Source organism: Microtus pennsylvanicus, chromosome 8, assembly GCF_037038515.1.
Source record: "Microtus pennsylvanicus isolate mMicPen1 chromosome 8, mMicPen1.hap1, whole genome shotgun sequence".
NCBI lineage: Eukaryota > Metazoa > Chordata > Mammalia > Rodentia > Cricetidae > Microtus > Microtus pennsylvanicus.
Genome location: NC_134586.1, coordinates 38,905,493 through 38,932,401, shown reverse-complemented (window position 1 = coordinate 38,932,401; position 26,909 = coordinate 38,905,493). Strand labels below are relative to the sequence as shown.

Here is a 26,909-nt window from a genome sequence, read left to right as displayed (position 1 = left end):
CAGACAGTAGCCACCCATGGTTACCCACGTGATCAGACAGTCACTAGCCGCTGAGAATCATATTTTATGATTTACATTATATGCAAAAAACACAAAATTCCCATAATAAAGTGTTAAATTAAAAGTCAGAATATAGAGCTGTATATATGGTATAGCCTAATTTGTATCATCATATGCTAAGGGAAGAAAAGACTAAAAGGCGTACAAGATTATCACACGTACACACTCACAGTCATGATCCTTGAGAGCGAAGTCTCTCATTTCTAGTTTATTCTATCAAATATTGACATTTTATCAATAGAGATGAATAGTAATAAAAAGATTAATAACAGCATTAAATATTATGTAGTAAATCAAACAGACTAGCAAAAATTAAAGAGTCAGCATAGGAACATAAAACGTAAGAAAAGCTATAGGGAAAACTGCTTTCTTCCCAAAACCCTGGGAATTTAAATCACAGTAATAATAAAGCTCTACATTTTGGGGTGTAGTTTATCTCATTCTACCTAATTGTGTAACAGTCGAGTGTATGTGCACACACACACATGGACACTGATTTCCTAGGACATATTAGGCATGGTACCAGGCACTTTTGTCTTTTATTCTTAGATTTTAAGAGCCTAGGCAAACCAAACAAGTTATAGACGGTGACACAGTTGTTAAGGAAGCAAGATTACAATCCAGACAAACTGTAGCGTGGTTTTTCTCTTAGTAAGATTCCACACTCTTGATAGGAAGAGTGCCATCCTTCTCACATCTTCTTTCCCACCCCCAACACATACATCCTCCTTACAAACACTCACACAAACATACAGGACAGGCTACATCTGCAGCCACGGACAATCTGACACCCAGCATTTAGGAAGCTGCCAGATTCCAAAATAACGTCCGTGCATAGACCTCTTGTGAGGTTCCCTCCCTGATTTAAAGTAACAGAAAATGGAAACGAAGCCGTCATCCTGAGTGCCATGGGCATAAACTCAAGAGCTGGCCCACTGAACCCAAGTGCCTGCCAGCTGCTTAAAGAAACGTCAGAAAGAATTGCTCGCATAGGAAATGTTGGGAACTCATGCAGAAGAGATAATTTGTGGGAAGGAGAAAATAGGTCAGCATGCAAGACATTTTTTATTCCTATTATTTCTTTTCTCTCACAAGAAGTCAGATGCTTCTAATCTTCATAAAAATTATCTGAGATTGACATGAAAATTCTCTCATGCATTTCAACAATGAAAAAAAAGAAAGAATGTTCTATCTTCTATAGATAGTAAAACAATAGCAACCAATTTTCCTTGGACAGTGAGGAACAGAATGTATCACCAATTCTCAGGTAGTTAGAAGAAAGATGAATTTAGAATGTGCGTGAAATAACAAGAAGCTGATGGTATCTGTGCCCTGCACGAACAGAAGCTCTCAAACATCTGTAAGGAGTGTGTGAGAAGATGCAGCAGAAGCCTCGGTGCAGGCGCTAGGCTGCTGTGAAATGGCAGCACTCCGATACTTCTAGAATCAAACTCGATAAGTCAGCACTCTCTGAAACCAAACACGGGCAGTGGATTCCAGGCTAGCAAAGGTTGAGCTCAGGGGATGCACACAGATGACTTATTCCATGATGGGGCCACACACAAGGAAAATAACAAGCATTCATTTCCTAACTGCTTACTGTATTCCCCATGAGAAATTTCAGTTCCCGAATGCCTACTGTATACATTGAGAGAAATACCCAGGTCTAGGCATGGTCTTGTCCTGGCTGGCTGGAGACCACAGCAGGTGAGAAAACCGTGACTACATCAAACACTTACACAACAGCCTGGGGCTGAGCTAGAAGGTGAATGCTAGTCCTCCAGATCCTCTGTAGGAAGGACTTGGCCTAAGTGACACATGCGTGGTTGTGGCAGTGCTTCTCCAAATGCAACTATGGTGACTAATATTGTACATTTGACAGGACTAAAATCACCAAAGAGATAAGCCTTTGGCCATGCAGGTGAGGGGTTATCTTGATTGATAAGGTTGACTGAGGTGGGAAGACCCACCGTAAATATGGGTGGTGTCATTCCCTAGGCTGCAGTGCTAGACTACATAAAAAGGAGAAAGCTAGCCAATCACCAATATTTGTCCCCCTCTGTCTCCTGACTGATGATACAATGTGACCAGCTACCTCAAGCTATAGCCACTGTGACTTTCATGTCATGAATATCAATATCTATATCTCTATCTATCTATCTATCTATCTATCTATCTATCTATCTATCTATCTATCTATCTATCTATCTATCTTAAAGACAGTACCCCAAAACTGTGAGCCAAAATAAGCCTTTTCTTCCATAAGTTGCTGTTAAATTCTTTATCCTGTCTGTGTGCTATATACTGTAGTATCAGTCCTGCCAAGGACTTCCTTTCACCCAGTGAGTCATCTCACTGGCCCTAAGTTACTTCAGTAAGGGTATTTTATCACTGCAACAAGACCACACACACACACACACACACACACACACACACAGAGAGAGAGAGAGAGAGAGAGAGACAGAGACAGAGACAGAGACAGACAGAAAGAGTTTGGAGAGCTTGTTTAAATACACATCCCTAAACTGTACACCCAGAAATACAGCTTTCGTGGGGATTGTGTGACACTCAAGTTATATTTCTAACAGGCTTCCAGGTGCTGCTTCTGCCCATGGGGTACACTTTGAGTAGCAGCAATTTATAAAGGACAATGGGAGGCAGATTAAGAAGCTAAACAATGGGATCAGAAGCATGAAAATGAGAAAAAAATTAGACAAAAGAACAGTTAGATCATAGCCCGATCACCTCACAGCAAGATTATACATTAAATATTTGAGAGCTTGTAATAAGCAAGATGTAATTTTAGGCCTGAGGAATATAATCAGAGCAGACAAACAAAGAACCTGTTATCAGAGAGCTGACATTCAAAGGAAGTAGACAGACTATAACTGGACTGAAAACTCAAGACTGCCTCTGGCAGTGGTCATCTCTGAAGGAAGTAAAAATGGGGAGAAAGGACTGAAGGCCTCCCAAGAGGGAGCTGAGATGCCCAAAGAATTGGAAAACTGGAATTCCAAACAGAATCAGCCAAAGATGGCTAATGTAAAAAGCAGGAAATGTGACTGGACAAACAGATGAAGCCATTCTACCACCTCCAAAGTTAGAGGAATGGGAACGCCATACCAATGAAAATTGTGACAAACATATTGCTAATTTTTGACCAGCAAGGGCAGAATTCGAAGCTCAGTGGCAATTTAACCTTAGGCAAACCCTTCTAGAATCTGGGTCCTCACTGAAAAGATGACACTGTCCACAGAAGTATGTAGAAACTCTTAATCTTGGCTGGGAAACTGAGCTTAGTAGTAGTAAGCAAAGCCTGCATTCAATCCATTGCACACCCAAAACTGAAACACACCAAAACCAACCCCTCCATAACAAAGGAAAACAAGTGTGTACAGAGAGCCGAGGATTTGTTTAGTGTACACACACTCTTGGTCACGGAAACTCGGCGTGGCTGACTTCCTCCCCACAGAAACAGGTCTGAAGCAGGCCCTTGAGACTGTGGTGACAGTGGGCAAGATGACATCTCCTGCAGCTTCCAACTGCACATACATGTGCCACACGGATGGAAGGGAAAGGTTTACTGCCGTAGAGACGAGCAGGCTGAAGGACAACCCTGGGAATATAGCACAGGGCTATAGTTTTTGTGGGGTGGATTATTCTATATGTTACAAAAGCCAGGCTGCAACAGCTCTGATGAATTTTTAGTACTCAGAACAGTGTTGAGAAGGATTCTGCATCAATGACATTAGATACTAGAAAAAAATCTGTGACATACATGATTGTTATTATTACTGTAATTGAAAAACTTGAGTATACACAAAGTAATTTTATTTTTGAAAAATATATATTAAAGTACAAAAAACTCATGGTAGAATACCATAATAGAAAACTAATAGTTTTCTCTAGAACATAAACATTTGATTTTATTGTCACCTTTATCATTCCTTTGCTAAATTTTATGCAACAAATTTGGTTTACTTATAAAGGGTCACCATAGGATGACAGCTGTTCCTGAGCCTTTCATAAACCAAAACAGCTAGGAAGAACTAAATCCAAAAAAGCAAGTCTCACAAAAGTGGTGAGGAGAGAGGGACATCACTTGCTGGCAGAGCATTTTCCCAGTGCATGCAAGGCCCTAGGTTTGATCCTTAGCAACAGATACACATACACACAAGCACACAAGCACACACAAGCACAAACAAGCACACATGTGCACTTGTGAGTGCTGAAAGGTCAGGCCCATTACCTGAAAAGAATCAATCATACCTTCATTCTACTTAAACACACCATTCACACAGAAAATATTTATTAATAAGTACTCCTTTTCAATTTCAATAATGGGTCACTAATAGAACCACGAATAAAGAGCAAATGTCCTGATTATGAACGTTCTAGTTATTCTTCATATTTTTCTACCTTTATTTTTAGAATCAAAAGTGGTTCTTAAAGGAAGTGAGGTCTTTGGGTGGCTGAAAATGGGTCATTCTATTAATTAAGAACAGGAGTAGGAAGAGGGACTTGTTTCAACCTGATTTTTATCAAAATGGCTAGTTACTCTGTAAAAGTGATCTCAGGCTCTTTGCAAAGGATGTGATCCTGGATCAGGAAACAATCCATTTAAAATAATGACTTACCAGCCTGGAGGCCATGAACTCAAATGAGACATAAATATGGTTTTCATGAGGAAAATGTTTCTCAGATAAAGGATATTTTAAGGCAATTGTATCTCATATTGAATAAAATCATTCTCGGGAAGCACATACCAGAACCCAGGTCTTACCACTGCTGTTTCAAATGACACGGGACTAAATCTTTTGGCATTTGTTAGCCTGATCCCCTAGATGCTGTGGGTTGCAATAAAGATCCCACATTTGAATGTTAGGCATCAACCCAACAACATCAATTACCAAAATTTTTATTTGAGTGCTCATTAAATTAAAATTTTTATTTGAACTGCTCCATCAATTTAACATATGTCGATTTTGTGAGTTCTTCCCATAATCCTATGAGAAAGATATAAATTACACATTTGAAGAAAAACTGGGACCAAGACATATTAATAGTATACCTAAGGCCACACTGCGTGTTATCAACAGGTGGAAGATAACAGCCTATGTTCTTAACTGGATGCTGTGCCACCTTGCTGCTTCTCTTTCTGTGTCTACATCTCCTTCCAGAAGCTTAGGCAGACTGTTAAAAACTAGGACTGATGGTCCTGGAGAAATGGCTCAGTGGTTAAGAGCACTTAATGGTTTTCCAGAGGACCAAGGTTTAATTCCTAGAATTCACATGGTGACTCACAATTATCAGTAATTCCAGTCCTAGGGGATCCAATGTCCTCTTCTGGCTGCCATGTGTAGTAAGAATTTTAGTGGTATACAGACATAAACGCTGGTACAATATACACACACAAAGGGTTTTTTTTTAATTAGTAAAATAAAATAACTCTTTTAAAATAGACATGATTACAGGAGTTTACTTTAGACATGCAAAGTGGCTTTAGTTTATGACCAAAAGTATACTATCTTCTAGTATATAAGTACATACTATATTCTAGTCAAAGTAATTTTTAAAATTAACTATAGAGCCGGAGAGATGATTTAGTGGTTAAGGGTACTGGTTGCTGTTCCAGAAGACCAGGGCTCAATTCTCAGAACATAATGGCTCATCTATCTGTAACTCTGAGGGCACTCAACACACAAGTCACTCACAGACATATATGCAGACAAAATACGCATATGTACAAAATAGAAATAAAACGTTTTAAGAATTAATTCTAATATTCTTTCTTTATATTTATTTCTGAGACTGTTGTTTTGTTCTGGAAAAAAAATCTAAATTCATTCAGTTTTGTCGTTCTATTATTCTCTTTTGTAATAGTTTCTTTATTACTCTGAGCCCAAACAACTCAAGACATATTCCACAGGCTGATTAGAAAAAGTTAATTATTAACTTAATTCTAAATCAAGCATTCATTTTAAAGTAAGGATATAGATAATAAGCCTAAGAAGAGAAAATAAAGTGATTTAAATAATTTAATCCAAAAAGACAAAGATTAAAAAGGAACAAAGAACAGATAAGGCAAAGAAAAAAAACCACAAAATCTAAAAAAAAATTCAAACCCAATAATATCAATAATTGCATTAAATATAATTGGTTTATATAATCAATGAAAATGCAAAGATTGAAATAATAAATTTAAAAATTCATATGAAAGATTTGATTCCTTGAAAGACAGAATTATCAGAGCCTATTTAAGTAGAAATTTATTTTCATACCAAGGTTTTCACTGACTTCCACCACTCTATTTACCATGGCCCGCAGCTCATTTGGACTTTCAGTAAGTAGTGCTACATTGTCGGCAAAACACAAGTTATTAATTAGCATACAACCTATCTGTGTGCTTATCCTCATCCTCCAAGGCTGTCGATATTATTAATTCTAGGAATATATTAAAGAGTAATGGTGAGAGGATGCATCCTTGCAACACTCCTACAATTTTCTTAAACTGATCACTTAGTTCTCCACAGACTTTGACTGATGCAAAGTTTTCTTTATAGGCATTTTTTAGTATTCTTATGATTTTTCTCTGGGTATGACAATAACACAAGCATCTAGGACTGCCCAGGATAGGAACAACTGGAGAACCACCATCAACAGGCTGCCCATGCATGCTTAAACATTGCTGGGGCATAAATGATGAAATGATCTACAAATAAGTATTTATTAAATAACTAAATTTACAATTATAATTTGTTATAATTTAGATATGATTTGAGTGCATCCCCTAAGGCTTTCAAGGGGGTAGAGACATACCTTTACATTGTTTAGAGGTAAGGCCTTTTGGGGAGCTAATTAGGGTAAGGTAAAGTCATTTAGGTAGAGTTGGTGTAGGAGGTCCTTCTGTATATGTGTTGCTTTTATTGGTTAATGAATGAAGAACTGCTTTGAGCCTATGGCAGGGAAGAACAGAACTGGGGGTGGGGAGTTAGGCTAGATGCTGGAAGAAAGAAGGACGAAGTCAGAGAGAAGGGATGGAGCCGCCAGAGACAGACGCTGGGAACTTTACCCAGTAAATCACTGTCAAATGGCGATACACAGATTAATAGAAATGAGTTAAATTAATATGTAAGAATTAGTCAATAAGAAGCTAGAGCAAATGGGCCAAGCAGTGATTTAATTAATACAGCTTCTGTGTGATTATTTTGGGTCCAAGCTAGCCGGGCGGCTGGGAATCAACAAGTGGCTCCCCTCTCCAACATAGAGTCACTATTCTATTAATCTTATTCATTGGAAGAGGGAGAGTGATCATAATGAATGTATACATATGCATGCACGCACACACACACACCACTCAGAAACACCCTTTGTCACTTCCCATATGACGCCTTGGACCAACTCTGGTACTGCCAGCAAGAATATAATCACTATTTAATGCTCCTCAGCTTGGATCCCTAAAAATATAAACCAAAATAAGCCTCTTTTCCTTAAAAATGTAGTCTGATTTGTATTTTCATTACAGTAATAGGGAGGGGTAAGGCTAAATGCCTAAGCTTAGGTCCAAATTTCTTTAATAAGGAACTCCACCAAGCAATTCAGAAAGAAATAATCTTAGTTTTACAAGACCTTTTCTTAAAAATGAGGATAAAAGATTGAAGATCTGACAATATTTTCCAATTACATACCAATATACCAAAACCACACAAAGATTACTAGGAACAATAAATAAAGATCTACTCATCATTAATTATATGCAAAAGTTCTCAACATTTAAAATAACTGAATTCAAACTACATAAAAAGACTAATACATAATGACTAAGTGGAATATTGCACCAGGAAAGCAATGATGGTTTAATAAATGAAAATCAAGCTGGACATGGTTAGTTGCTAATATGAGATTCTGGGTCCCATAGTCAGTCCAAAGTCAACTTGGCTACATAGTGAGACACTGACTCAAAAAAAACAAGAAAAAAAATGATAATCAATTATTGTGCTTCATTGTATTATACTGTACTAACTGACTGAAAAGACAAGAAAATCATCATTTAGCAAAATCTATATTCATTGATGAGTAAAAACTACAAATAAACTTGACAGTGGTGACGCACACCTTTAATCCCAGCACTTGGGAAGCAGAGGTAGGCAGATCTCTAAGTTTGAGGCAGCCTAGTCTACAGAGTGAGTTCCAGGACAGCCAAGGTTGCACAGAGAAATCATGTCTTGAAAAAAAATCTGTAAATATTCTCAATCTGATATGAAATATTAATAACAACCATAGTAGTATAATACTTAATTTCAGAAAGTTATTTATTGCCTATGATCAAGGCTGGGCATGGTGGTACATGCCTTTAATCCCAGTACTTGGAAGGCAGAGGCAGGCAGAATCTGTGTGAGTTCAAGGAGAGTCTGATTTACATAGTAAGTTCCTAGCCAACTAGAGTGACACAGTGAGACCCTGTCTCCAAAAAAAAAAAAAACAAAAACAAAAACAAACAAACAAAAAAAAAACAGAATGAGATATGAGCCGAGCACAGTAGAACATATCCATAGTCCCATTTATTGGGAAGTTGAGACAGAAAAAAAATGTTTTACTTCAGGAGTTAGAGACTGTATGGCCATCATACCAAAACCCTGACTCAAAAATTCAATTAATTAATTAGTCAATTATGACTGCATAAAGTTAAATTCACCCACATCTTATTATTAATGTAGATTTGTTGTTCATTTTTGGCTTCAGCTTTTGAAGACAGGCTCTCACTGTGTAGCCCTGGCTGACCTTGAACACACAGACATCCACACTGCCTCTTAAAAAATGGAATTAAAGGTATATGCCACTATACTCAGTTTAATGTAGGTATGAAGCAAGAATTGAGCTAAACTGGATGAACTTCCCACCTGAATCATATGGTCAAAGAGTCTAAACTAAGAACCATGCATGGAACACATACCTACAAACTCACTCACGTATACCATCTAGTTTCTTGAGGCCATTACCAAACTTTGCCGTATGTTTTCAACACCTCTGATATGGGGGGGGGGGAAGGGTCTTCTGTTTTGTGTTGATTTCATTGGTTAATAAATAAACTGCCTTGGCCATTTGATAGGCCAGCCCTTAGGTGGGTGGAGTAGACAGAACAGAATGCTGGGAGAAAGAAAGCATAGTTGGTCAGACGCCATGGATCTAGCCACCAGGTCAGACATGCTGAATCTTTCCCGGTAAGCCACCACCTCATGGTGCTACACAGATCATTAGAAATGGGTTAATCAAGATGTGAGAATTAGCCATTAAGAGGCCGGAATTAATGGGCCAGGCAGTGTTTAAAAGAATACAACTTGCATGTTGTTATTTCGGGTAAAAAGCTAGCTGGACAAGACAAAAAGCAGGCCTGCTCGTCTCATTACTACACACCTCCAGAGTTTTAAAGATCCTGATGGATGTGGACAAAGTATGATAATGTGTCTATTACAAAATTAGTAACTTAATTTGAAGTCACTATAGATGGCTTTAAATCTCCAGAACTGAGTCAACTACCAAGCAAAGTTCCTTGGTAGTAACAAACTGCAAAATGCTTCTTTATACACAGACAGAAGACAGAACCTGAGTGCTCAAGGCACTGAAAACACATGACTCAAAGAGGAAAGAGGAAGGGGTTGGATTCTATTTTCAAATTCCTTCTAAAAGTTGCTCGTGAGGCACCGATCACTCAGACTAACCCAGAACTGCCATTTTGGAAACTGAAATCATAGCTCATGGAACAAAAATGCATATATTAACACCCAACACACTTGGGTGCTTCCATTTTGGTAGACCACAAACCAACCTCCATTTATAACTTTAGCTTGAATCTCAACAAAGAATTCAGGAATTTACAGACATCCGAAATTTTGGGTGTGGTCCTAGACTTAAACATGGGAAGAGGTAGATGACCCACCCTATTTCACAGACCAACAGAAGCCTCTCGCCAGGCGCAAGTCAGCAGACTATCTGGTTGACAGGATGCGATTCACAAGCTCCATTTCTCCTGTTACTTCCCCCATGTCTGTTCATAAATTGAAGACTCCCATGTTTTTTTTTTCTCATTTGGATGGGAAGAGGTTTATACTAGCAAAAATGAATGAAATGTTTGGGGGCAGTATGATATAATGAAATTGTGACCCACAAGAACATGCGACAATTTAGTAGCATGACTGACCTTATGGCACATGTAGGATCCACCTTTCTTCACACGGTCTTTCCCAGAAGTGGGGCCTTTCTATGGATGAAAAGAAAAACCATGTTAGTCTCAACAACATGAATACTCTTCACATAGTGGGAAAGGGTCCATTTTGTTAGAGGCGGTCATCCATGACTACCTAAACTTTCCACGTGTTTCCATCCTGGACCCTGCACTCACACCCTTCTGAATACCCATGTCCCCAAATGTCCAACCACCTTTCCTCTACAGTCCACCTCAAGTTCCATGCTACTGAATGAGGATTTTGTGATGACAGGAAGCAATTCTACCTTTAATCTCCCAAATCCACTGTTTGCCTTGGTTCCTACTAAACCAATTGGCAGCATCTCCTGCCTCACCATCCTGTTATTAATATTTATCCTGTATTATCACCAGCTTATTCAAACAGATAGCGAGGTTGAGTTATGTTATTGGTGGTTAATAATTCCTCTATGTCTTACCTAGTACACCCTTTACAGTCTCAAAAATGATATACAACCATGTGGCTGTTAATGTAATTCAGAAGCAAGACACTGTAGACATAGTGCCTACTAGAAAAAAGCCATGCTCTAAGTATTTTGTATTAATTCTTGGGTCATCAATAGCCCTTTGGAGGGAGGTTAAGTAGCAAAATGAAGATTCACACCCAAGTTTTGCTCCAGGATTTGTGCTCTGAAGCACTCTGAGACCCTACTTCCCATTAGAAAGCAGAAGGGCAGGAAGTTGGAGAGAGCCTCATGCTCACAGAAGGAACAGTGAGGAGAACAAAGACCCAGACAGAGCAGCCAAAAGACAAGTCTTTTTCTTCTAGAAAGTTCTGATAAAACAGCAATGGAGATGAAAATCCTGGCGCTTCTACTGCCAAGATAAAAGCCTCAAGATCAAGTGTGCTCTCCAAAAGGCCTGTAAGAAGTGCCAAGAAGCTCCCATAAGCCAGAGCTAGGGAGTGCTTTTGTTTTTCTTTGTTGTTCAAAAAAACAACTAATCACATAGCCATCTGCTCTGTTTACTGAAAATAAGAGAAGCCTGCACAATCTTCTTCCTGGCTTAGTTTTCCTATTTCTAGCTAAAAACATACTTGTCAAAGGCTATTGACTATGAGACAAAAGTGAAAAGGACCATGCATGCCTCACCCTCAAAGGGGGTGGCACACTGTCTTGACACTGTTATCAAGGTGGCTAGAAGGGCAGGTTTCTTCCAAGCATTCCCAGTATTTATACACTGTCACATAGTCACTGACTCTACATTATTCCTTTGCAAGCTCAGGGTATTCCCAAGACCCCAAACACTTAGATACATTGATAAATTTTTCCAATTATAATTGGCACACTGAAAATATAAAAAACACCAGTGAAGATAAAGGCTACAATCACAGCTTTCTCTTGAGGAACATCTAGAATTAGACAGCTATTGCATCAGAATCTCGGAGGAGTTTATCAATGTATAAAAGTAAGGCATTTGGGGCTACAAAAACAGTTCAGTGGTGAAAAGCACTGGCTGCCCTTCCAGAGGACCCAGGTTCAATTCTCAGAACTGATACAGCATCTCACAACCATCCATAACCCCAGTCCCAGGGGATCTAAGGCCTTCTTCTGGCTTCTGTGGGTACTGCATGCACATGGTGCACAGATATAGATGCAGGCAAAGCACCTGTGCACATAAAACAGTAGGAAAAGGGTAAGACATTAATCAAGAATTAACCTAAAGAGCTGAGGAGATGGCTCAGCAGTGAAGAGCACAGACTGCTCTTCCAGAAGACCCAGGTTGAATTCCCAGTACCCACATGGCAGCTCACATAACTGTTTGTAACTCCAGTTCCAGAGGACCCAATACCCATGGCAAAACCACCAATGGACATTAAAAAAAATCATTTGAGCACGTATAATTACATATCTGCTCATATGATGGCCTTATCACTTAAGACTCTTTCTTGCTTGGGAATTCTTGCATTTGCTGCCTTGGGAGGTTTGTCACAGTCTATCAGACCATAGGTTAATGACAATTCAGTTCTTACCATAATCATCACGATATGTGCCAGAATATAAGGTAAATTTTGTTTTGTCAAAATACATCTAAGAACAAAAACAGGTCATTCATCAATAGGAAGATGCAACAACAAAATTTCCCTCTCATTGTTACTCCAATGTCCTAACGCTGCAGCTGAAAAATATTTCCCCCTTCACGGTAGCACAGCACTAACAAGAGCCATTGCGGGATAATACGACCACAACAGCCAACACAATCCTGAACGGAAGTGACTGCCCAGCAACGTGCTATAAATGAGACTATTTTTCTTATAAAACAAGACATAGGATTAGGTACAAATGAAATGCTTACCACCTTGCCAAAAAGGCAGGAAAATTACTAAGAGGACATAGTGTCTTAAATAGTGACCCTAAAACTCAAGTTAAAAAGAGCCTTAAAAGGTTACTAATTTGGGTTGCTGGGATGGCTCGGGCATAAACGGGTTTGTCACGAAGCCTTTTTGATCTGAGTTCAATCCATAGGACTTATATGGAAGAAGGAGAAAACTGACTCCTGCAAACTGCCTTTTGACTTCCACATACTTACTGTGCCACCTGTGCCCACACATAAACATACAAACAAAATTTAAGAAATGGGTTAGTGATGATATCTCTATTTCTCTGTCTTTCGGTGGTAAGAGCCTATTGCTGAAAACATCTACGTGTGTAAGATGAATTTATTACTGAATTTTTACTGTACAGAGTGGCTGTAATGCTGATTTTTAAATTTGATTTTTGATATGGTCATACATATGTACACTGTATTATGAAATAGTGGTTTTCTTCAAGTGTGTGGGTCCTTGAGATCTATGAGAATACGGCTGGAACAGAGTTGTGACAAGTTGTAAAGCTTCTATTTTGGCAATTATGTCATAGTTTAATCATTACCTTTATGTTATTTTTAAAGGACTTTAAAGGACAATCCAAGTGCTATATGATTTTTACCTAAAATTTCAATGTGTGTCTATAAAATGTAAAATTTTAAAATAATATTTTTAATTCTTTGAGTAGAGACAGGTCTTGAGGATTCTTCCTTGATCCATGGTAGAATTTTGGCTGACTTGATCTTATGAAACTGATGCAGTGAACAACCAGATCGTATCCAGAAGTCAATATGATACAGCTCTCCTCCTGTCTGCTAGCTCTTACATTCTTTCCACCCCTCTTCTATGATGTTTCCTGAGCCTTGGGTGTTGGCAAGCTAACAAAGATGACACATCCATAGAGTAACTCAAACTATGCACCTTGATCACTTATGGGTCTTACATAACAATCGTCTCTGACCAAATATGAGAGCAACACAAATCCACGGGTATAAACATTTAGAAGACAGCATGACAGTGTGACCATTTAGCAAAGCAAAAACAGTAGGCTTCCCCAAGGCACGTAGATGTGCACAGACACAGACTCACTAGTGGTTGGTTCCAGCTCGGATTGAATGAGTCACAACTGAGAGAGTTATGGACCACTAAGTCTAAGCTATGGGGTTTCATTTACATCTCAACACTTTTAAAACAAAAATCTTAAAAGTAACATTTAGCTAAGATGCCACCAAACAGAGTCACTAACATTATTATTTGAAGAAAGAAAAAAGAAAGTTAAGAGGCAGGGATATGGGCCTTTAAAATCGTCATTCATGAGCTACTTATCAAACTCTTAATAAAAATTGGGGGAACAGATTCAGTGTAGGTAAAACTAAAATTCTCTAGTATTAGAAGGGTCTCCTTTGCTCACTCAGAGACAATTCATTAAAAAATTTTAAATAATCTTTCATCATGTTTCCTGTCTCATTATAAACAACCCAGTGCCATAAGCACAATTCATTCTGCAAAGCAGAAAATAGTAATGAGCTTCTAGAAAAGTCCCACAATCCTCTAAATAACCCCTCACCCATACCCTAGTAAGAAACCTCAATGAAACTCACTGTGACAGATGGCTAAGTGGGGACAGGAACACACGAACAGGTGGATGGACACACATACATGCACCAGCTGGGAGGAGGATGGGTATCAGAGAAAATGAGATGGGGAGAAGAGGGAAATGAGATAAAAATTGTATTTGTGTATGTGTATGAAAATGTAATGAGCCGGATGGTGGTGGTACAAGGTTTTAATCCCAGCCTTGGGAGGCAGAAGCAGAGGCAGGCAGATCTCTAAAGTTGGAGGCCAGCCTGGTCTACAGATCAAGTTCCAGGATAGTCAGGGCTACACAGAGAAACCCTGTCTTGAAAAAAAAAAAGTCATAATGAAACCCATTATTGGATATAATTGATACATACTAATAAAAATATTTTAAAAAAGTAAGAATAATGAAGTAAAAGAAAAGAATGCGCCTCTGGTCACCCAGCACATTGTAGATGTGACTTGTACAAACATGGAACATGTGAGGACACTCCAGCGGAACTCAGATGCTGGCTGTGCTGGCTGACAGCCCCAAAGCCTTTGGCTGAGTGTGGGCAGAGCAGCAAAGATTAGCAGTTTACAATTACTACAGACATCCCCTTTCAATCATAATGGAAATCCGAACTTAAGAAAAGGTGGAAGCAGTGAAGAGCTAGATCCAAGTTGTCTGAAATCAGAAAATACCTTTGATAGCGACCAAACCAGATGCTTGTAGTATGGACTTTTTGCCTTTAAGAAAATAAAAAGAGGGATCGTGAAACTACTCAAAATTTCTAAAGAGAATTTTAAAATGCCTTGTAGATTTCTCTATGAAGCATCTGCTTAAATAACCCAGACAGATGCTTAGAAGCCCTGTGTTTTTCCTACTTACTAACAACACTTCTCACCAGCCTCCCAGAAACATTTCATTCTCTTTGCTTAATAACCTGGTTCCACTTGCTCATTAGACTCTTTCTTACCTTGCAGGATCTACCTCACCAAATGTTACCTCTGAATAAAAAACATGGGCTCAGTCAACTTGGGTTCAAATCCTGCCTCCAACACTGAATGACCCTTCGGGATAGTTATGCAATCCCCATATTCCCCCAGGTTCCTCTTTTACAAAATAGAGCTAATAATGGTCCCGCTCATCTGGACCAATGTAGAGAGTGAAGGAGATGATGCCTGAGATAATGACAGGCAATCTGTGTCAGGCTGATGGCACTGCTTTGTATTATTAATTTATAACTAACTTAGATTTCCCAAAGGCGCTCATGAACTGAATAGACCTCGTCGTGTATAACTTCAAATTCAAACCCACAGAGACCACTTGATCTAGTTTGTCTGATGCTCAACTCCCAGATGGAGCTGTCCAAGCCCTAATAAAATTAATGGCATGCTAACAACCCTTGTGAAATAAAGACAGACTGTTTTATACTACAATAAAATTACCATAGTTAGCATCACAAAGTACAGTCTGACTCTGTTGTGGCATCGGACTTAGCTGAACTGAACTTTTCATCAGTAAAACCAACACAGAAACCTGTGAGTCATAGACAGCAGATTTAATATCATTTCAACATAATGAAAAAATCCAAAAATATTTGCCTTCATAAGGTCTCTCTCCACTAGCCTAGTCCAAGCCATGTCCCAACCCTGAGAGAAAACTGGAATTCAAAATGTTCTATTTGACAAGAAAAGGTATTTTTTATTTTTTTTAAAAAAAACATTTAAACAGCAATTTTGTAAATATCTCAAAATATCTCCCAATCTTGGAAGATAATCTGGATTCTGCCCTCTCTTTCACCCCTACATCCACCTAGTCCAATTAGCTTTACCTCCAAAGGAGAGCTTTAAAGAATGACAGCTCATCATCTCCATGGCAACCTCTCTGGTTCAGGCCACCATCATTTCTCGCCGGAACCAACTGCAATAGCCTCCTAACAGGCCTTTACAGATACCAAAAATGATACCTGGTAGCATCTAATAATATGTGTTGAGTATATAAAAGATTGGCATCTCATGACAAAGCCAGGAAGAAAAAGGAATGCACACTGTATAATTTCACTTATCTAAAACTAAAAAAAGTACCAGCTAATCTGTGCTTTCTAGAAAGAAGATCAAACGTTGCTGGGACATGAGACACAGAGAGGGGTAGAATCATAAGGTAGCACAAAGAAAGTCTGAGGTGACTAGTATATTCGTTATTCTGATTGGAATGATCTCACGGATGTTCACCAAACTGGACCAAAATGAACACTTTAAACGTATGCAATATATTGCATATCAATATCAATTATATGAAACTAATGCTGGGGAGTTGTTTGTCTATTCACTTATTTTGACCCTGGGTCTCACTCGGTAGCCCTGGCTGGACTGGAAGCTCCATGTTGACCATGTTACCTCAAATTCATAGAGATCTGCCTGCCACTGCATCCCAAGTGCTAGGAGGAGTGCAAGCCCAGCCTTGTACAACTAGCATTGTTTTTTTTTTTTTAGAGAAAACAAAAAACAGATAATGATAAAAGTCAGAGTAAGCCATAAGTCAGTAAGAAGACAAAGTCAGTTGCAGTAAAATATAAAATCTAAAGCATATCATGACAGGATCTCTGCAAACACCATAGGCAGCAGATCTCCATGCCTCCCACACACTACTAAAGGCAAAAAGAAACAGACAGATCCGACAAGATATGCTCTGAGCTGATAACTAGGAAAGCTGACTATTAAGAACAGGGGGGCTTAGCTGACTATGTTTTTCTACTTTTGCACATTTGGAATTTTCTATAAATAAGAAAAATTTTAAAGTCAAAGGACACAAAATAAAAAGATATATTGTGTCTTACATGACCCAAAATGTTAGTCATCAAAGACTTCCACAGAAGTTTAAATGCAGACGACTCAGATATTAAAGGGAGAGATTTTATTCTCCCCTCTACAATCTTGAGAAGGTTGTGCTGAAAGCTAAGTTTCCCTTGTCCTGGTTGACTGTATGCTGGATCCCTGGCAAACTTGACTTCTAGGCAAGGCTTCCAGCTGGCAAATGACATGGACTCCTCCATGCAGGGCTCCAGCAGCCCAAAATTCAGGGCAACAAAAAAAAAAATCCCGCTGCCTATTTGAAGGTCTCCTTGCACACTAAAGCACTAATGTACCAACAGGGGCATCGTGAGTGTGACCGAGACACTTGCTGTGCTCACCTGCTCCTAGGAAGCTCCTTCAGTCATCTCTGCCAGCTTCTGCTTCTAAACAAGGTCTCACTGTGGTAGGGCAGGTTGCCTCAGCCTCCTGAGAGCGGGGATGATAGCTGTAGACCCCCACACCAGCCCACCCCACTCCACCTCTTTAAAGAAAGGCACTCTGCTTTCAAACATCCTGTAATGTAAAAACAACTGATAACCGCTGATTGTCTGTATCGCAATTACTGCAAGCACACTAACATTTTTCAGCTCATTTGATTCCAGTGATGGATGATCCAGGGAAGCAGAAAGTATCATTTTAAGGATGAGGAATTTGGAAGCCCCTAGAGATAAAATGTGTGTCAAGTCCTAGTCTCACAGCTAGCAAGTAATGAGCCGGGAGGCCATATAGTCAGAACACCACGGAGCCTGCAGACTTATCTCACCTCTAGCCAAAAAACCATCTTATTGGTATCACAGAACCTCTTCCCAAGGTACACAGTAAAATATCCTAATAATTCTCTTTTATACTCAGTATTAAACATGGATAAAGTATTTTAAAATTAAGCAGATAAAAGCATTAGTTCAAGTAAAGCTTTTTGGAATTGTGTGAAATATTATTCATTCCCTAGGAAAGGATTAATGAAAAGAGTATACAAGTTGGGCGTGGTGGTGAATGCCCTTAATCCCAGCACTTAGGAGGCAGAGAAAGGAGGATCTCTGTGAGTTCAAGGCCAGCCTTGTCCACATAGTGAATTCTAGGACAGCCAGAGCTACATAATAGAACCCTGTCTCAAAACAATAGAAAAAAAAAGGAAGGAAGGAAGGAAGGAGAGAGAGATAGAGATAATTGGGTTTAGTTATACCAGGAAAAGAGAAAAGAGGAAGTGATGTACAAGAAAGGTTAAAGGTGGAGGGAAGACCAACTTAGAACAATAGCACATCAGACACAAACCAAATGAACAGCTCCCCATATTTTCTTTGTAAAATCACTGAATCCTATGGTGGTAAATTATCCTGTCTGTGAAATGAATGAAACCAGCTATTTCCTCAATGCTATCTGTTCTGCTCTTGCCTGGTCAAAGAGGAAGAGAATTCTCGAAACTGCATTCAAGCTGTTCACACCATGATGGATGGCTGTCCAATGTCTAAGGAACTTCAAATCTTGCTTCTGGAATCATGCACAAAATATGGTATTTAACAATAATTCTGATCACATTAAAAGCAGCATAAAAATACATAGAGGTTGATATGTAACACATACATTCTATATCTAAGTATTATTTTATATGTCCCAAGACTGTTAAATGGCCATTTATTGGTTATTCTATTATCATTATTATAAGATAGCCATATACTTTATTGTTAAATAAAAGAAATGTTTAAAAGACAAAGGAAGAACTATATTAACAATTATGCCAGCACAAGCATCTATGACACTTAGTCATCTGCCATATTTTTAAATGAAGAATTAGGGATAAGAAAAGATGAGAAGACTATTAAGGTCCCAAGCAGTTCGAGGAATCAGGGTTCCAGCCCAGGTTTCACTTGGTTATGTGCTCTGTGTGGGCCACTTCATATGGCATCATATTCTTGGAATAAGTGACTCAGCTGTTCCAATTAAGGTGCATATACTTCCCTTTAGAGATTCCTTTCAGAAAAATACCTACAACTCAAGGGGAACTCTGAGTGAGTTCATTTTTAAAGGACATTGATTAGCTTCACCTCCCCACCTTCCCATTTTGGGGGTGGTGGTGAGAAGGGCTCACTGTACCTTAGGCTAGCCTCAAACTTTTCATATATAAAAAACTAAAATAAGAGCACAAACCCCCTCCCCCAGCTCCTTCTGCAGGGCTGTCTTTCTCTCCCACGATCCAGCCCCCCCAGCACCCCTCCCCAACCCTGCCCTGCTGTATGCTAGGACCAGTGCTCAAGTACAGTTTTAAGCTCCTAAACTAAGGCGACCCACCCAGAGCGGTGAGTGCCTGCCTACCGGGCAGACCTCAGGGTCCCCTGTAAGGGAGCCGGGCACCTTCAGCTCTGGCGCCAGGCTTCCTGCGCGCTACTGGATACCATCCCCCCCTTGCTCCATTCATCCTGTTGGCCCTGGATCATTGGGCTACTGGCGGCCCTGCTTAGTTGCTGAGGAATCCCATCAGGACAGGTGAGTGTGTGCTATCCAGGGGCGGGAACGGTTCCTACTTCTACACTGAAGAGATATACCCAGAGAGTAAATCACAGCAAAGACTGGACCAAGAGACCAGGCCTCTCCTGGCTCCATTTGAAGGAAGAGATGGGAAGGCGCCAATACAAGAATTCCTCCAACAACCTGAAAGGCAACATGACACCACCAGAAACCAGGGATCCCGAAATAAGAAGAATTGTACACCCTACTCCTGAAGAAATAGAAGAAATCGACTCAAAAGTTAACTATATGAAAATAATAGAGGACCTTAAACAGGAGGTGAAAAACTGCCATAAACAATTAGAGATTACAAACAAAAAGGTAGAGGAAATGAATAAATCGCTCAAAGACACGCAAGAAAACCAAGAGAAACAAGAAAAAGCAATCAAACAGGTTAGGGAAGCGGTTCAAGACATGAAGAATGAAATGGAAGCAATGAAGAAAGCACAAACCGAGGGAAGAATGGAGATGGAAAATCTGGGTAAACGAACAGGAATGACAGAGACAGGTACTAACAACAGATTACAAGAGATAGAAGAGAGAATATCAGACACTGAAGATACCATAGAGAAAATAAACACACTGATCAAAGAAAACAGCAAAACCAACAAACTCTCATCACAAAACATTCAGGAAATTTGGGACACAATAAAAAGACCAAACCTAAGAATAATTGGAGTAGAAGAAGGAGAAGAAGTGCAGCTCAACGGTACAGAAAATATACTTAATAAAATTATAGAAGAAAACTTTCCCAACCTGAAGAAAGAGGTACCTATGAAGGTTCAAGAAGCATACAGAACACCAAATAGGCTGGATCAAAAGAAAACATCCCCTCGCCATATAATAATCAAAACACAAAATATACAGAATAAAGAAAGAATATTAAGAGCCGCAAAGGAAAAAGGCCAAGTTACTTATAAAGGTAAACCTATCAGACTTACACCTGACTTCTCTATGGAAACCATGAAAGCCAGAAGGTCCTGGATAGATGTACTGCAAAAACTAAGAGATCATGGATGCAAGCCCAGACTACTATATCCAGCCAAGCTTTCGTTCACTATAAATGGAGAAAACAAAATTTTCCAGGATAAAAACAAATTTAAATAATACGTAGCCACAAATCCAGCCTTACAGAAAATTATAGAAGGAAAATCACTAACCAAGGAGTCCAACAATGCCCACAATAACTCAGTCATCTAGAGACCTCTCACCAGCGCATCTCAAAGAAGGGAAACACACAAACCCTACTACTAAAAAAGTGACCGGAGTTAACAACCACTGGTCATTAATATCACTTAATGTCAATGGGCTCAACTCACCTATAAAAAGGCACAGACTAAGGGATTGGATTCGAAAACAGGATCCAACATTCTGCTGTCTACAAGAAACACACCTCAACCACAAAGACAGGCACCTACTCAGAGTAAAGGGCTGGGAAAAGGCCTATCAAGCAAATGGACCTAAGAAACAAGCAGGTGTGGCCATACTAATTTCTAACAAAGTGGACTTCAAACTTAAATCAATCAGAAGAGATGGAGAGGGACATTTTATACTCATAACAGGAACAATTCATCAGGATGAAGTCTCAATTCTGAATATCTACGCCCCTAATATAAAAACACCCACGTATGTAAAAGAAACATTACTAAAACTCAAGGCAGCCATCAAACCACACACACTAATAGTAGGAGACTTCAACACTCCTCTCTCACCAATGGACAGGTCAATCAAACAGAAACCTAACAGAGAAATTAGAGAATTAATGGAGGTAATGAAGCAAATGGACTTAACAGACATCTATAGATTATTCCACCCGAACAGGAAGGAATATACCTTCTTCTCTGCAGCTCATGGAACCTTCTCGAAAATTGACCACATACTCGGTAGCAAAGCTAACTTACACAGTTACAAAAAAATTTTAGTAACCACCTGCGTCTTATCAGATCACCATGGATTAAAGTTAGAATTCAACAACAATGCTACCCCCAGAAAGCCTACAAACTCATGGAAACTGAACAGTCAACTACTGAACCATACCTGGATTAAGGAAGAAATAAAGAAAGAAATTAAAGTCTTCCTTGAATTCAATGAAAATAAAGAAACAACATACTCAAACTTATGGGACACTATGAAAGCAGTGCTAAGAGGAAAGTTCATAGCACTAAGTGCCCACTTAAAGAAAACAGAGAAAGCACATATTGAAGACTTAACAGCCCACCTGAAAGCTCTAGAAAAAAAAGAAGCAGACTCACCTAGGAGGAGTAGAAGATTGGAAATAATCAAACTGAGGGCTGAAATCAACAAAATAGAAACACAGAAAACAGTCCAAAGAATCAATGAAACAAAAAGCTGGTTCCTGGAGAAAATCAACAAGATTGATAAACCCCTATCCAAACTAATCAAACGGCAGAGAGAGAACACGCAAATTAATAAGATCAGGAATGAAAAGGGGGACATAACCACAAACACAGAGGAAATTCAGAGAGTCATTAGATCTTACTACAAAAGCCTGTATGCCACTAAACTGGAAAATGTAAAAGAAATGGACACTTTTTTAGATAAATACCATTTACCAAAATTAAACCAGGACCAGGTGAACAATCTAAACAGACCTGTAAGTCGCGAAGAATTAGAAGCTGTTATCAAAAACCTCCCTACCAAAAAAAGCCCAGGGCCAGATGGGTTCAATGCGGAATTCTACCAGAACTTCCAAGAAGACCTAATTCCTATTCTCCTCAATGTATTCCACAATATAGAAACAGAAGGGTCACTACCAAATTCCTTTTATGAAGCTACAGTTACTCTGATACCAAAACCACACAAAGACCCAACCAGGAAAGAGAATTACAGGCCGATCTCACTCATGAATATCGACGCAAAAATCCTCAACAAAATACTGGCAAACCGAATCCAAGAACACATCCGAAAAATTATACATTATGATCAAGTAGGCTTCATTCCTGAGATGCAGGGCTGGTTCAACATACGAAAATCTATCAATGTAATCCAGCATATAAATAAACTGAAAGAAAAAAACCATATGATCATTTCATTAGATGCTGAAAAAGCATTTGACAAAATTCAACATCCATTTATGTTAAAAGTCTTGGAGAGATTAGGGATACAAGGGTCATACCTAAATATAATAAAAGCTATATACAGCAAACCGACAGCTAACATCAAATTAAACGGAGAGAAACTCAAAGCCATCCCGCTTAACTCAGGAACACGACAAGGCTGTCCACTTTCACCATACCTCTTCAATATAGTGCTGGAAGTTCTAGCAATAGCAATAAGACATCATAATGGGATCAAGGGGATTCGAATTGGAAAGGAAGAAGTTAAACTTTCGTTATTCGCAGATGATATGATAGTGTACATAAGCGACCCCCAAAACTCCACCAAAGAACTTTTACAGCTGATAAACAGCTTTAGTAATGTGGCAGGATACAAGATCAACTCCAAAAAATCAGTCGCCCTCTTATACACAAAGGATATGGAAGCAGAGAGGGAAATCAGAGAAGCTTCTCCATTCACGATAGCCACAAACAGCATAAAATATCTTGGGGTAAATCTAACCAAGGAAGTGAAAGATCTATTTGATAAGAACTTTAAGGCATTGAAGAAAGAAATTGAGGAGGATACCAAAAAATGGATGGACATCCCTTGCTCTTGGATTGGGAGGATCAACATAGTAAAAATGGCAATTCTACCAAAGGCAATTTATAGATTCAATGCAATCCCCATCAAGATCCCATCAAAATTCTTCACAGATCTGGAGAGGACAATAATCAACTTTATATGGAAAAACAAAAAACCCAGGATAGCCAAAACAATCCTATACAATAAAGGATTGTCTGGAGGCATTACCATCCCTGACTTCAAACTCTATTACAGAGCTACAGTAATGAAAACAGGGTGGTACTGGCATAAAAACAGAGAAGTCGACCAATGGAATCGTATAGAAGATCCGGATTTAATCCCACAAACCTATGAACACCTCATTTTCGATAAAGGAGCTAAAAGTATACAATGGAAGAAAGAAAGCATCTTCAACAAATGGTGCTGGCACAACTGGATGTCAACCTGTAGAAGAATGAAAATAGACCCATATCTATCACCGTGCACAAAACTCAAGTCCAAATGGATTAAAGACCTCAATATCAGCCCGATAACACTGAACCTGATAGAAGAGAAAGTGGGAAATACCCTACAACAGATGGGCACAGGTGATCGCTTCTTAGGTATAACCCCAGAAGCACAGACATTAAGGGCAACATTGAATAAATGGGACCTACTAAAACTGAGAAGCTTCTGTAAAGCAAAGGACACTGTCACTAAGACACAAAGGCAACCTACTGACTGGGAGAAGATCTTCACCAACCCCACAACAGACAAAGGTCTGATCTCCAAAATATATAGAGAACTCAAGAAACTAGACTTTAAAAGGCTAATTAACCCAATTAAAAAATGGGGCACTGAACTGAACAGAGAATTCTCAACAGAAGAAGTTCAAATGGCCAAAAGACACTTAAGGTCATGCTCAACCTCCTTAGCGATCAGGGAAATGCAAATCAAAACAACCTTGAGATATCATCTTACACCTGTCAGAATGGCTAAAGTCAAAAACACCAAGGATAGCCTTTGCTGGAGAGGCTGTGGAGGAAGGGGTACACTCATCCATTGCTGGTGGGAATGCAATCTTGTGCAACCACTGTGGAAGTCAGTGTTTCGGTTTCTCAGGAAATTCGGGATCAACCTACCCCTCGACCCAGCAATACCACTCTTGGGAATTTACCCAAGAGATGCTCTATCATATGTCAAAAGCATTTGTTCAACTATGTTCATAGCAGTATTATTTGTAATAGCCAGAACCTGGAAACAACCTAGATGCCCTTCAATGGAAGAATGGTTGAAGAAAGTATGGAATATATACACATTAGAGTACTACGCTGCGGTAAAAAACAATGACTTCTCAAATTTTGCATGCAAATGGATGGAAATAGAAAACACTATCCTGAGTGAGGTATCCCAGACCCAAAAAGATGAACATGGGATGTACTCACTCATAATTGGTTTCTAGCCATAAATAGGGGCCACGGAGTCTACAATAGGCGAATCTAAAGAAGCTAAGTAAGAAGGTGAACCCAAGGAAAAACATATAGTTATCCTCTTGGATAAGGGAAGTATACAAAATTGCCGGGGAGAAAAGTGGGATGTTGGGGGTGGGGTGGGATGGGGGTAAGGGGAGATGGGGAGAGAAAAGGTAGAAGGAAAGGAGGGGGGACTTGGGGAAACAGGAGGATCGGGATAAAGGAAGGTTGGATAGGGGAGCACGGAACCCCATTTCTTAGTTAAAGGACCCACTTTAGGATGGGCAGGAGACTTGACCCTAGAGGGGATCCCAGGTGCCCAAGCTGAGGCCCCCAGTTAGTTCCTTGGGCAGCTGAGGATAGGGAACCTGAAATGACCCTATCCTTGAGCAATACTGACGAATATCATGCATATCATCCTAGAACTTTCATCTGGCGATGGATGGAGATAGAGACAGAGACCCACACTGGAACACTGGATAGAGCTCCCAAGGTCCCAAGGAGGAGCAGAAGGAGGGAGAACATGAGCAAAGAAGTCGGGACCACGAGGGGTGCACCCACCCACTGAGACAGTGGAGCTGATCTACTGGGAGCTCACCAAGGCCAGCTGGACTGTTACCAAAAAAAGCATGGGATAAAACTGGACTCTCTGAACATGACGAACAAAGAGGGCTGATGAGTCGCCAAGGACAGTGGCACGCGGTTTTGATCCAAAGCAATGTGCTGGCTTGGTGGGAACCTAGCCAGTTTGGATGTTCACCTTCCTAGATATGGACGGAGGGGGGAGGACCTAGGACTTACCACAGGGCAGGGAACCCTGACTGCTCTTTGGACTGGAGAGGGAGGGGGAGAAAAGTGGGGGGAAGGGGAGAGGGGTGGGAGGAGGGGGAGAAGAATGGGAGGAGGGGGAGGGAAATGGGAGGCTGGGAGGAGGTGGAAATTTGTTTTTTTTTCTTTCTTTTCTTTATTCTCCTTTTATCAATAAAAAAAAATACATAAAAAAAACTAAAATAAGTGGCCATAGTAATGAATAAATATTTACAGGGGCCAGGGGAAGCCTGAGTCACCTGGGTGCCTTATTTCAGGCTATACCTGGAATGGGGACGACCTTCTAAGACTAAGATCTTAATCTGTGGGGTCTGTGCTAAGGCCCAGAGTTACAGTTAATGTTAAACTAATGAGCTGATTATCCACTGGTGTGGGAGAACTGGTGTGATAAAATGACGTGTTTCATGTCAGGGAAAAAAGATACACACACACACACACACACACACACACACACACACGATTTGATGTCTGAAGTGGTATCAGAATCCCATACGTGATGTCACATGTCTGTAATCACAGACTTAGGACAGAACCAGGAAGACTTCAAATTTGGAGCCAGCCTGCACATAGCAAGTTCGAAGCCAGATGGGGATATATAATGAAACCCCTATCTCCAAACAAAGAAGAGAAAAAGGAGAGGAAAAAATGAGAACAGGGATGAGAGAAGAAAGAGGAAAAGGAGGAAGTGGCAGTGATGGCCGCTATGACAACTGACAGGAAAAATGAGACATACCAGCATTTCCCACCTCTCGGCAATTCGCCCTTTATTTCTGCAAGTATAAAGCTGTACCTTGACAGCACAAGCTTTGTTCTGCTCCCCGATTTATATGAGCATTCACCAGCATCTGAGACGGGGGATGTCAACAGCCATTTACTGACTCCACAGTGACTACGCTATACTTAAATGTCCGTGAAATAACTGTTAGCCAGAGATTTGGGATTTGGCAAATGAAGGGAATAAAGGCCAGAAACAAACAGACAAACAAAAGATGGAAAGGGTCACCTTAAAAATCTTATTTCTACAAAGCAACAAAGTCAGACTTAGTCTTAAAACATACTGCAGATAGGAAGTAACCAGAGACATCCTCAAGGTGAGCAGGACAGATGGCATCCCCAGGCAGACAACACAAGAACTGGGACCACCAGGGTCTAGCCTGGGCTCTGACTCTCCCTCTTGGTCTTGAGTCCCCTCATTTGTGAAATGAAAGAGCTGTAGAGGGACACTCTGAGGTCCCGCCTTCACGACCATGTCATGGGAACTTGTAGACACAGCCTTAGACAGTGCCTAGCCCATCATCCCAAGTTGTTTCACAGCCTGCAGAGAACTTTCTATCCATTCTTTCAGAAATGGGAGATAAGCAACCACAACCTTCTTTAAAATGCCTCAGTAAGGGTTTCAACTTTTGTAGCCACTCCCAACAACTACCAGGTAGGAGAAAGAGAA

At 39.8% G+C, this 26,909-nt stretch overlaps 1 protein-coding gene across 1 annotated transcript in view; it reads right to left on the bottom strand.

The window, feature by feature from the left end:
• Sumf1 (sulfatase modifying factor 1) overlaps positions 1 to 26,909 on the bottom strand; it is a 92,262-nt gene that overhangs the window by 1,321 nt on the left and 64,032 nt on the right. The window contains exon 8 of the mRNA XM_075983291.1: positions 10,259 to 10,318. Coding sequence (XP_075839406.1) covers positions 10,259 to 10,318 — 60 coding nt within the window. The remainder of the gene's footprint in view (positions 1 to 10,258; positions 10,319 to 26,909) is intronic.